Source organism: Populus trichocarpa, chromosome 4 (genome assembly GCF_000002775.5).
Source record: "Populus trichocarpa isolate Nisqually-1 chromosome 4, P.trichocarpa_v4.1, whole genome shotgun sequence".
Classification (NCBI taxonomy): domain Eukaryota; kingdom Viridiplantae; phylum Streptophyta; class Magnoliopsida; order Malpighiales; family Salicaceae; genus Populus; species Populus trichocarpa.
In genome coordinates, this window is record NC_037288.2 from 11,865,977 (window position 1) to 11,879,132 (window position 13,156).

The following is a 13,156-nucleotide window of genomic DNA, read 5'->3' on the forward strand; positions in this document are numbered from 1 at the left end:
AAAGAAGACAATTTTGGAAAAAAAAAGTAATAAAAAAATGAAAAAAAATATAGGAAAAAAACATGTGGGAAAAATTAAAGCTGAATTCTCAACCAGCTCAATATTAAAAAAATAATTCGACAAAGATAATTTTTAAAAAAAACATGCAGGGAAAACACTGTAGTAAAACAAAAACAATGTGGGAAATATGTTAATAATTCACAGTGTTTTAAAGAAAAAAACTATGAAGCAAAATCAACAAAGACTATTTTGAAAAAAAAAAAAAGAAGAAAAAATTCATAAAAAAAGTCATGTAGGGAAACATTGTAGTAATCCATAAGTTTTTCTTTAAAAAACTAATGAAGAAAAAGAACAAAAATCTGAATGAACTGGGTTAACCCTTCAAAGCAAGTTAACCCGTCAAACTTTGGATCTACGTCGTGAAAGTTTGATAACTAAATAGAAAAAAAAATTGATGGGTTACCCATAATTAATTGGGCTAACCCGTCAAATACGGAATCCGTGTCATGAAAGTTTGATAACTAAATAAAACAAAATTGAACATTAACAAACTAAATTAAATGAAAAAAATTAATTAAAAAGGAAAAAAACTGAAACAAACAAAAGGCATCAACTTTTTCACTGTGGACTGCACTGTGCAGTCCACAGTCAAAGACATAAAAACGACAAAAAAGAAAAAAAGAAATTTTTTTTTCTTTAATTAGCCAAACCTAAGATAACTAAATAAAAAAAAAGCCATCAACCAATGACTAAATAGAAAAAATTTTCATATTAATGAACTAAATTAAATAAAAAAATATTAATTCAAAAGAAAAAAAAACAGAAAAAAAACTTATAAGAAGAAAAAGCTAATGAAGAAAAAGAAAAAAAATCTAAATTAACTAAGTAACCCGTTAAACCTAAGATTCGTGTCATAAAAGTTTGATAACTAACTAGAAAAACATTTAATATCAACAAACAAAATAAAAAAATTTAATTAAAAAGAAAAAAAAGAAGGCATCAGCCTTTTCGCCGTGGACTGCACTGTGCAATCCACAGTGAAAGGCATAAAAAGAAAAAAAAAACTAAAGGCATCAACCTTTTCACTGTTGACTGCATGCAATATTAAAAGATGAAATTGGAAGAAAAAAACTAATGAGGAAAAAGAAAAAAAATCTGAATCAACTGGGTTAACCCGCCAAATCAGGTTAACCCGTAAAACCTGGAATTCGTGTCATGAAAGTGTGATAATTAAATAGAAAAAAGATTTAATATTAATGAACTAAATTAAAAAAAAAGATTAATTAAAAAGGAAAAAAGCAATGAGAAAAAAACCTACAGAAAGAAAAAAAACTAATGAAGAAAAAGAAAAAAAAATTGAATCAACTGGGCTAAACTAATGAAGAAAAAATTTAATATTAAGAAACTATAGAAAAAAAAATAAACTAAACGCATAAACTTTTTCACTGTGGACTGCACTATACAATCCATAGTAAAAGGCTTAAAAAGAAAAAGAAAAAGGAAAAAAAAACCATAGGCATATGCCACGGGTTAATTTTTTTTTTCATGTATAAAAAATATCAAAAAAGGCTAAGATCTAATAGTGTTAGGTCTTTCTGCAAAATATACCCAAAAACCTTGGGTCTAACTGCAACACTTGACCCAAGAGTAATATTTATAATATAATAATATTAAACTTATATGACTTACGTTTAAGTGAGTGTGGCTGCAAAACCGGACCCAAGAGCATTGGATGTGGGTCTGGCTATAAGGTCGTGTCATAAAAGTGTGATAACTAAATAGATTAATGAAAAAGAAAAAAACAAAGAAAAAAAACCAATAGGAAGAAAAAAACTAATGAAGAAAAAGAAAAAAAATCTGAATTAACTGGGTTAACCTTTCAAACCTGGGATCTGCGTCATGAAAGTTTGATAACTAAATAGAAAAAACAAATTGACGGGTTTACCCAGAATTAACTGGGTTAACCCGTCAAACCAAATTAACCCGTCAAGCCTGGAATACGTGTCATGAAAGTCTGATAATTAAATAGAAAGAAATTTAACATTAACAAACTAAACTAAATGAAAAAAATTAATTAAAAAGAAAAAATATTCTGGGTTACCTCGTCAAACTAGGTTAACCCATCAAACCCGGAAACCGTGTCATAAAAATCTGATAATTAAATAAAAAATTTGATATTAACAAACTAAATTAAACAAAAAAAATTTATTAAAACAAATAAAAAAACTACAGTACTTTTAGGATATGTTATAATAGAATAGAATAATATAATATAATATAATATAATAATTATAATATAATATAATAATTATAATAATATAATATATTAATAATGGGGAAAGTTAAAAGGCATGAGGAAAGCTACAGTGCTTACCCCATGTCTTTTAGAGTATTACTAGTTACATGACCCGCACGATGCCGCGGGTCAATTTGTTTGTATAAAAAATATTAAAAAAAGGCTAATATCTAAAAGTGTTAGGTTTTTTTACAAAGCTATACCTAAGACTCTTAGATTTGACTGCAACGTCTGACCCAAGAGTAATAATTATAATATTAATAATAACATTAAACTTGAATGATCCAAGTTTAAGTGGGTCTGGCTGTAATACCAAACTTAATAGTCTTGGATGTGGGTCTGACTGCAAGGTCGTGTTATAAAAGTGTGATAATTAAATAGATTAATTAAAAAGAAAAAAACAAAGAAAAAAAACTAACATGAAGAAAAAAACAATGAAGAAAAAGAAAAAAAATCTGAATTAACTAGGTTAACCCGTCAAATCTGAGATCCCGTGTCATGAAAGTCTAATAACTAAATAGAAAAAAATTTAATATCAACAAATTAAAAAAAAAAGTTAATTAAAAAGAAAAAAAAGGCATCAATCTTTTCACTGTGGACTGCACTGTGCAGTCCACAGTGAAAGGCATAAAAAGAAAAGAAAAAGAAAAAAAAACTAAATGATAAAATTTCGAGTTGACTCATCAAACCAGGTTAACCAGTCAAACTTGGAATTCGTGTTATGAAAATCTGATAACTAAATAAAAATAAATTTAACATTAACAAACTAAATTAAACAAAAAAAATTCATTAAAAGAAAAAAACAAAAAGAAAAAGCAAAAAAAAAATCCATAAAGACATAAAATACAAATAAATAAAAAAATAAAAACTAAAAAAAACAATTTTTTTTTAAATATATGTTATAATAATAATAATTATAATAATAATTATAATATATAAGTACAATTAAAAGGTGTGGGGAAAGCTATAGTATTTTCCCCACGCCTTCAGGTTAACCCGTCAAATTCGGGATCCGTGTTATGAAAGTCTGATAACTAAATAAAAATAAATTTAACATTAACAAACTAAATTAAAAAAAAAACATTCATTAAAAGAAAAAAACATAAAGAAAAAACAAAAAAAAACCTATAAAAGCATAAAAAAAACGAAAAAGAAATGTTATAATATAATATAATAATAATTATTATTATAATTATATTATTATTATTGTAATATATTAAAGAACTCTAAAACGTGTGGGATATTCACTGTAGCAGTTTTTTTTTTGCTTTTGTTTTTTTTTTTTGCTTTTTTTTTTACCCAAAATTGATTTCTTCTTCTTTTTTTTGTTTCCTTTTTTTTAAAAAATTTTTGTTTCAAAATTATCTTTGCTAATTTTTTTAAATATTGAGCTGGTTGAAAATTTAACTATGTAGTTTTTTTCTTTAAAACATTGTGGATTGATATAATATTCCCATACATTGTTTTTTTTTTATGATTTCTTTATTCTTTTTTTTCAAAATGGACTTTATAGATTTTATTTTTTTTATATTAAGTTGGTTGAGAATTTAGCTTTATAGTTTTTTTTTTAAAAAAAATAATATGGATTGCTACAGTGTTTCTCTTACATAGTTTTTGTTTTGCTGCAGTGTTTCCCCATATATTTTTTTTAAAAATTATCTTTATCGAATTTATTTTTTCAATATTGAGCTGGCTGATAATCTAGCTTTAGCTTTCCCCATATGTTTTTATTTATTTTTATTTATTTCCAAAATTGTCATTTTTTACATATTTTCTTTTTTTTTTGTTTTGTTTTTTTTCAGAATTATTTTTGTTGATTTTATTTTTTTACTATTGAGCTGGTTGAAAATTTAGTTTTTTTGTCTTTTTCTTTAAAACACTGTAGCTTTCCCCACGTGTTTTTTTTCGCTTTTGTTTCCTTTTTTGTACATTTTTTTTTCATTTCTTTTACCCAAAATGGACTTCTTTTTATTTTAGATAGCTTTTGTCGGTTTTTTATATATATTGAGCTGGTTGAGAGATTAGCTTTGTAGCTTTTTTTTTTAAAAAAAAATACTATGGATTACTACAGTGTTTCCCTTACATGGTTTTTGTTTGGCTACAGTGTTTCCCCCACATGTTTTTTCTTTAAAATTATCTTGTTAAATTTATTTTCTCAATATTGAGTTGGTTGAGAATTTAGCTTTAGCTTTAGCTCTCCCCACTTTTTTTTTTCATTTTTTTAAATTTTCCCCACGTTTTTTCATTATAATTATAATATTATTATTATTATATTATATTATATTATATAACTGTTTTTTTCTTTTGTTTTTTCTTTTTATTTTTTTTAATGAATTTTTTTTGTTTGATTTAGTTTGTTAATGTTAATTTTTTTTTATTTAGTTATCAGATTTTCATGATACGAATCTCGGGTTTGATGGGTTAACCTGATTTGACGAGTTATTTTTTTCATTTAGTTTAGTTTGTTAAAGTTAATTTTCTTTCTATTTAATTATCAGACTTTCATACTTTCATGACACGTATCCTGGGCTTGACGGGTTAACTTGCTTTGATGGGTTAACCCGGTTAATTCTAGGTAAACCCGTCATTTCTTTTTCTATTTAGTTATCAAACTTTCATGACGCAAATCCCAGGTTTTACGGGATAACCTGGTTTAAATGGTTGACCCAATTAATTCAATGTTTTTTTTCTTTTTCTTCATTAGTTTTTTCCTTCCTGTTGATTTTTTTTCTTTGTTTTTTAATTAATCTATTTAATTATCACACTTTTATGACATGACCTTATAGCCAGACCCACATCCAGTATTCTTGGGTCCGGTGTTATAACCAGACTCACTTAAACTTGGGTCATGCAAGTTTAATTTTATTATTAATATTAGAAATATTACTCTTAGGTCAGGCGTTGCAGCCAAACCCAAGATTCTTGGGTATACCTTTGCAGAAAAACCCAAGATTTTTAAATTTTTATTTTTTTTAATATTTTTTATGTAAAAAAAAAACTCGCGGCATCGCTCGGTATCAAAGCTAGTAAGTGCAATTAAAAGGTGTGGAATACACGTTTTAGAATATTCTATAATTTAATTATAATTATAATATAATATAATAATTATAATAATATAATATATTAATAACAGGGAAATAATGGGGAAAGTTATACCTTTTAGAGTATTACTTAACTTAATACCATAATAATAATAATAATAATAATTGCGGGAGACGAGCAAAAACCTAATATGATAGGGTTCATTTTAAAAGCATTAGAATCTGGTTCAAAAACAATTTCTTCTTCAGCGCGAAATAAATATAAATAAAATGGTTTTGGCGCGGTCAAAACCCTAGAAAACGGAATCGAAAAAAACTCAACACTCGGATACAGAGACAGAGAGGACGGAATCTGCGAAAAAGTCACACTGACTTCACATCCTATCCCCCTGAATCATTCGCTTTCAAGGTACTAAACCAATTCGAATCTTTATGATTTTGCCCTTCAATTTCTCGTATTCAATTAATCTCTGTTTGCCTTAATTACTCAATTTCGACTGTTAATTATGGTTTTACTCATTGACTTGGTCAGATCTAGCGCTTAATTGACTAAGCCTTTGTTGAAGTTATTCTCTGTGAAAGGTTTATTGGGTTTCGATTCTTTTTCTTTTTCCTTTTCTTTTAAAGGATTCATAATTTGTTGTTGAAGTTGGTTATTTTAGTGATTTATGAAGTTTCAAATTATGGGTCGAAGTTGTTTTGATGCATAAAGATGTTTTTGTTTTTTTTTAGTATTTTCAATACTAATGTTATATGGTATATTTTTTGATGAGATGGTGTAGATACTGGTTTGTTGATCATAATGGCGGGGCAAAGGAATAATTACAGAAAGCGGTCTCATTCGCAGTCAGATTATGATATTGGGGCAAATAAGAGGAGAAATTCTGGTGACGATAGAGAACGTTATGTTATTGATTCACAGGATACAGTATATCGTTATTTGTGCCCGGCTATGAAGATTGGAAGCATAATAGGAAGGGGAGGGGAGATTGTTAAGCAATTAAGGATAGACACCAAGTCAAAGATTAGGGTTGGTGAAACAGTGCCGGGTTGTGAAGAACGTGTTGTTACCATGTATAGTCCGAGTGATGAGACTAATGAATATGAAGATAGTGGTAATTATGTTTCTCCTGCTCAGGATGCTCTGTTCAGGGTACATGATAAAGTTATAACAGAGGATTTGCAAGTTGACGAGGACTCTGAAGAAAGTCAACAAGTCACTGCTAAGCTTCTTGTACCTTCTGATCAGATAGGATGTATTATTGGGAAAGGTGGGCAGATAGTTCAGAACATACGTAGTGAGACTGGTGCAGTGATCCGCATTCTTAAGGATGAGCATTTGCCTCCTTGTGCTTTAAGCTCAGATGAGCTTGTACAGGTATTCCTTGTTTTGTTTTCCTTTTTGTGATGCCTGCCATTATTTCCATGTCCCTTTTTTTTTAAAAAAAAAAGAATTCCACTTCATTTATTTTTCAAAGTTTTGGAACTTGTTTAAGGGTAGACAATTAGGGTTATCAGAACAAAAACAACCCCCCCATCATGACAAGTATAATTTTATCTGGTTTTGATCGACTTTTTCTTTTTTGTCACCTGATTTCCTTCTCTTGCATGCCATTAAATAATCTTTCCTTTCAGGAAGGGTATTCTTTCTTGGACTTGTTAATGATGCTTGGAAATGTGTTATCTGATATGCTTGCTCAGCAATGTGTTTGTATTCTTTTCATCCCTTTCAAGTATGCATTTGTTGGATTTGAAAGTACAGACTCTGGCTTTATGCAACTAACGAGGCCTATATAATTTTTCCTTTACTTTCTCATATAATTGTTATTATTGGTGGCCAGATTTCTGGTGAAGCTGCAGTTGTCAAAAAGGCTTTATATCAAATAGCATCTCGCCTTCACGATAATCCATCACGGTCTCAGCACTTACTTGTTTCTGCTGTTCCAAATGTGTACCCTGCTGTTGGTTCACTGGTTGGTCCATCTGCAGCTGCCCCAATTGTTGGAATTGCTCCTCTGATGGGTCCTTATGGCAGTTTCAAAGGTGACACTGGAGACTGGTCCCGCTCGTTGTATTCAGCTCCAAGAGATGAACTTGCTTCAAAAGAATTTTCTCTTCGTATGGTTTGTCCAACTGCAAATATTGGTGCTGTAATTGGGAAAGGTGGTACCATAATCAATCAGATCAGACAGGAGTCTGGAGCAACAATCAAAGTTGATAGTTCAGCTTCTGAAGGAGATGATTGCTTGATAACTATTTCAGCTAAGGAGGTATAATACTTGTATATTCTCTTAAATCCTTTTTTGGGTGTCTATGGAGTTTCCTTCAGTGGTTCTGATGATTTTCTAATTGTTCTATATCAGATATGTGATGACCAGTATTCTCCAACAATAGAAGCAGCCTTACGTTTGCAACCTAGATGTAGTGAGAAAATGGAAAGAGATTCAGGTCTTTTCTCATTTACTACCCGTCTACTTGTTCCCTCCTCTCATATTGGTTGCCTTCTTGGTAAAGGAGGACTTATTATAGATGAGATGAGGAAACTTACCAAAGCTATTATTCGGATACCTAGAAAGGACAAGCTTCCTAAAACTGCCTTGGATGATGATGAGATGGTGCAGGTAAAGACATGTAACTTTAATGGTTGTTCGATTTATTTATTTTTAATGATTTTTCTGATCTTGTGATGTTCCTTTAGTTAATGCAATTGAGATTTGACATCTTATTTTCTTACCACAAGATTTCAGGAGACCTGGACATTGCCAAGGATGCTCTCATACAAATAAGTCGACGGTTAAGAGCAAATGCTTTTGATAGGGAAGGTTTAATGTCTGCAATTCTACCAGTTTTTCCATACCTTCCTGTCTCAGCAGAAGGTTTGGAGGGTCGACATTATGACAGTAGAGATGATAAAAGACATGGACGTGGAAATACTTATGCTGGTGGTTATGGCGCAAGTGATTATGCTGTTGGTGACAGTTATGGTAGCTATAGAAGCACACAGGTATTCTGTTTGTAGATGTATGATAATATAAACACACGTATTGAGGGGATGGTTTACTTTATTCCTGTTCTTAGCATTTGTTTTTTTACTCATATTGATCATGTGATGAAATGCTATTTGACATGGAAAATGATTAAGCTCTATATTTCCCAATATTTCTTATTCATGCTGGAACATTTTCCAAGTTATTGCTTGGATTAATAGTGTTTATTTGTATCTTTTGCAGATTAGTGCTAGTGGAGGTCCTTTTGGAGCCTATGGAAGCTATTCTTCAGGACGCATTGGTACTTCTGGGTAAGAACTATTTCTTCATATGTCATTGTTTGTTACTTGTACTTCTGGGTAAGAACTATTTCTTCATATGTCATTGTTTGATACTTGTTTAAATATTTATTCATGTAATTAGTTTATATTCAGACTAGATGCTAGAGGTTTTAAAGCTGATGTAAATTTATAACCTTTGTGGACCTGAATCCTGCCTTGTAATTAGATGCCACATGTTCAGTTGAAATGCCATGTTTCTTAATTCAAGTTCTTTGTGTTATGAATTTATACTGCTTTAGAATCTGCTGCTTTTCCTTGGAGTTTTGTTGTGCAATTTATGTGCACACATTCTTTGGGTAATGGTGCTGTAGAAATTCTAACTAGCAACTTCATCCATTATCAGGTTATCTGGCCAGGCCCCTGTTTCTCGACGCAAAAGTTATTACTAGAATTTGATGATGGTTGCTGAAGGTAGACTGGTTTCCTTCGTATTTTCTGTCTATACAGATGAGTGGAAATTTCCACTGATAAAGGCCAATAACATGCTCGCATGCGATAGTTTGATATCATAACCTATCCAATCTCCCTGTGTATAGGATTCTGATGCACTTATTTACGTTTGCTTCCTCCCCCTTACCATCAAAACAGCTGAGATCCATGAAGCCAGCCTACCACCTCTTTTGATGAAGCCTACTGCCTAAACTGGAAGACCAGATGTACTGGGATTTGACATACACTTGGCCCACCATGACGATCTCACCTAGAAGAACCAAATAAATTTGGAGATCCTGATATTGACTAAAAACTTGTCATGTCTCTGACAACAAATTACCAAGCTCCAAGAACCTCTTTAGTTGCACGCCTTTATAGTTTGTGTTAGTGGAACATTTCTACTAATTACTGAGACCATGTCTCTTCCATCCTTTGGCAGTTGTATTTCTTTCATCATTTGGTAGTTGTGTTAATAGTAACTGGGTTTTATTTCCTGCAATTCTCTGCAACGCTGTTTAAGTTTGATGTTTGAATTTTGCTGGATCTGATTATCAAAAAAAATTTAGTTGACTCTGCAATGCTGAGAACTCTAATATTAACTGAATTGCAGGATTCACTTTGGCCTCTTGAATCCTCTTTAAGGCAGACAGTAAGATGTGTCTTGCTATCATCTGTAGGGATGGATTTCATATTTGTTTGAAATGTGACAAACCTGATTAAAGCCGGGAGGAACATTTATTTAAAGTATGCATTATATATCAAGAAAGTTATTGAAATTGAGTTTGAGCTTGGATTTGTAAGCCGTGCATTGAAAATATAAATATAGTTGCCTTCTTGTATGTCTTTTCTAAAATTTTAATTCTGTGCACCCCCCCCATTATGTACTTGGATGTTCAAATGTCCCCTTGCCTATATTGTACAGTTGGTCCTACTAGTTATTTGCATGCTTTAAAGAAGTTGCTGTATCTGGCAATTTTATTGGTTTGATTGTATTTTGTAGCTCAAAACCTGATTTTTCTGTAGTGATGAGTTTCGTGAACGAAGGCAGAACTAAGGAAGAGAATTTCTCGATGGGTCATCTCATGGACTTGTGCTGTGCTGTGGTGCCGTGTCTTGTCCTGTCCAGGTAATTTTGGAGGTGGAGGTGCACATGAAATATGAACTCTTTCTTGTACACTGAAGGTGAGTTTTAACTGCTATATTTAGTGGACTTTTTAACCTCATACATGTCAAATATATATATATATTTTTCATAAATGTCTTTATCCCAACTGTGATAATTCGGCACAAGGAAATTATTGTCCAGTGGAACTTGAAGGGTAGGTTACATATCACTTTTGATGGATATTTGTAAGCTCAGACACCATTGGAGGCTTTTCTGGATTGTTGGTAAAAGCTTAACTTAGGGCTTCAAGTGGTAGGTTATTTTCTTATAATATGTTGTGTGCTATTTGGATTGTTGCACTGAGGTGTGGCCCTGATTGGTTGTTGTCTTGCAAAAAATTTGTATGGCAGGTCTAGGTCATGCATAAATCTGTCATCCTTTTACCTGGCTAATCTCAGATGCCAGCAAGTTAACTATGTGGAAGACAAGCGAGTCCTGTCAATTGTTTTAGTCATCATGGGCCCTTTGTATGTTTATTTGTAAGCGGTGTATGCAAGCGCATGTAACACAATTAGATAATTTAATTGCTTACTGAAGAAATATTTTTGTCGGTAATTACACTGCTAATGCCCAACGGATATTTTTTGTTCATCTTTTAATCAGAAATTACGGATAAAATATTTTCTGTCGATTATTCCATTACCATTTAATAATTTTCTGATAATGATCTTAGGGTTTATCTATTCTTATTTTTGAAAAAAAATAATTTCAAATATTAGTATAATGAGATTTTTTGCCACTGAACTATGGGGGTTGGAGCATGTTGAGACCTCTACTATCAATTTGATTTGATCATTGATATTGACCAAAAACCCCTTTTAAAAACTCTTATTTTGGTATTTTCAACTGAAAGTTTTCATAAATGCTGATGAAAACTCAATCCGCTTTCATAAATAATTTTAGAATTTTTTGAAGTTTGATATTTTAATTTTCTTTGAACAATAAATTATAAAAAAATAGAAAATAAACTGGAATTATCTTCTGTTTTTGGGAATCTCTGAATTTACATGGATAATTTTAGTGCACTTCTAAATTTTTTTTTTTTTTTTTATCATAAATGGTTTCCAAAATTAACTTATTTTAAACCTGGTTAGATGTTGCATATTCGACAATGTAAATATTTTGAGAATCATATTTAAGACTAGGCATATAAATTTATATGAGTTTTTAGGGTCTCGAAGGACTTGAGATCATTCCAAATTATTTTCTATATTTTTTAATTTTCTAATATTTAATGTTTGAGAAAAATTAAAAAGAAGTTCTTAACCTAAAAAATTTCTGAAATTATTTTTAATAGTAGATTGAAATTTTATTAGCATATATGAAAACTCTTAGCTCAAAATATCAAAAGTTTTTTTATTTTTATAAAGAAATATTTGATCAATCATAATTGCAAAATCAAACTAAGAGAAAATATTTGCTAAAATAAAAGGTAATTCAAGTACAAAATTGATGAAATTGATAATACATGCCTCAATTTGTAATGACACCTGTTGCTACCCATTTTATAATATAATAATAAATAAATAAAATAAATGTAAGGAAATACACCTGAAGCAAACTTAAAAAGAAATGCCTGAGCTCATGAAGGAAGACTAAAATGTCAAGTGAGCTCATGAAGGAAGACTAAAATGTCAAGTGAAGTCGGTAGGCCAAAATAGCAATCCAAGGTTTTAGGTGATAAAGCCCATTAGTAAAAAGGTAAAATAGAACAAAATCAGAAGAATATGGATCAAATTGAAAATTGATAGATCCCAAATCAAAGAAAACCCTAATATATAAGAATTAGTTTAAACAACGTTGTACAAGGTACTGTGTTTCTTCTTCTTTAGTTTTTTGATTGATCAAGGGGGCACTTTCAGATAACTGAATGTGACGTTCCAACAACCCCAAAGGCTGCAACCACCACCATTCAACCGAGAAATCAGAATCAAATGTTTACATCCTATTTTCTCCATTAATCTCCATAATATTTTGTCCCTAGTCAGCCAAAACCACAGTTTCAGTCATCACGCTGTTTGGATGGGCATTTTCAAACATTTGAATGTGGAGTTACAAACCTCTAAATCAAGCAAGAATGGGTCTGATCGAAAGGCATGCACCCCCTCTACCAAGTCTAGGTGGTCTCAGGTGACGTTGACATCGGAGTTGCTCCGGCGAAACCATGAAAGTGACCAACCTAGTCAGCCTTGACAGGAACACTCATTTGCAAAAGAACATTCAACTTTTTCGTTTGCTCCCACTTAGAAGCCTCCAGAAGGTTTACATCAAGGGTTTAAAACCCTTCTTTTTAGATCCAAAGGCAGAAAACACCTCACCTTGGTCCCCAAGCTCCTTATAGAACCACCTACACCTAAAACCAATAGCTTCATGGCAAAACCAGCTAGGTTTTAGTCTGTTAGAACCCTAATAAACTCGTTTAGAAGACCTAAATCCACTTATAAAAAAAGGGGTCGAAGAACACAACAAGGGGGGGAACAAAGAAAAACAGAGGGAAAAAGGGGAAAGAAAAGAACAAAAGAGAGAAGAAGAAAGAAACTTAGGTTAATGTGCAAGGATCATAATTTGGAAGCTTCAACTTTGTCTAGGGAGGTTTGAAAATAAGAAGAAAGGCAGACAATACCAAGAATCAATTCAAATTCCACTACTACATTTAACAGTTTTACCGACGATATTTTTTGTTGATATTTACTCTACCATTCTATTGGCGCATATTTTACCAACTGATTCATGGATGTAAAATGTTTGTCGGTAAACCTATCGTCGATAATTTTTTTTCTATCGGCATTTTCATCAGTAAAAAAACCTGATGGTTTTACAGATGGAAAATGTGCGCCAAAAAAAATTATACGCTGGAATATACCGACATAATAATTTTGTCGGTGATGTAACAG

General features: G+C 31.1%; 1 protein-coding gene across 12 annotated transcripts; it reads left to right on the top strand.

Annotated features, from left to right (window-relative positions):
* The first annotated feature begins 5,528 nt into the window (after window positions 1-5,528).
* On the top strand, window positions 5,529-10,891 carry LOC7463046 (KH domain-containing protein At4g18375). Of its 12 annotated transcripts, none has more exons than XR_002981560.2 (10): window positions 5,529-5,746; window positions 5,870-5,919; window positions 6,120-6,715; window positions 7,179-7,607; window positions 7,701-7,958; window positions 8,078-8,341; window positions 8,568-8,635; window positions 9,009-9,076; window positions 10,121-10,514; window positions 10,613-10,891. XR_002981560.2 is itself a non-coding variant. In XM_024600099.2 (8 exons), the coding sequence occupies exons 2-7, from the start codon at window positions 6,140-6,142 to the stop codon at window positions 9,052-9,054; spliced, it is 1,641 nt and encodes a 546-aa protein (XP_024455867.2). In that variant the 5' UTR covers window positions 5,530-5,746; window positions 6,120-6,139; the 3' UTR covers window positions 9,055-9,076; window positions 9,202-9,675. The 12 variants fall into 12 exon arrangements, 4 of the variants coding, with proteins under 4 accessions (XP_024455867.2, XP_024455868.2, XP_052308511.1 ...); XR_002981559.2 differs by lacking the exon at window positions 5,870-5,919 and adding an exon at window positions 9,708-9,841 and having other exon boundaries at window positions 5,530-5,746; window positions 10,098-10,514; XR_008059108.1 differs by lacking the exon at window positions 5,870-5,919 and having other exon boundaries at window positions 5,531-5,746; window positions 10,121-10,279; window positions 10,404-10,514.
* The last annotated feature ends 2,265 nt before the right edge of the window (window positions 10,892-13,156 follow it).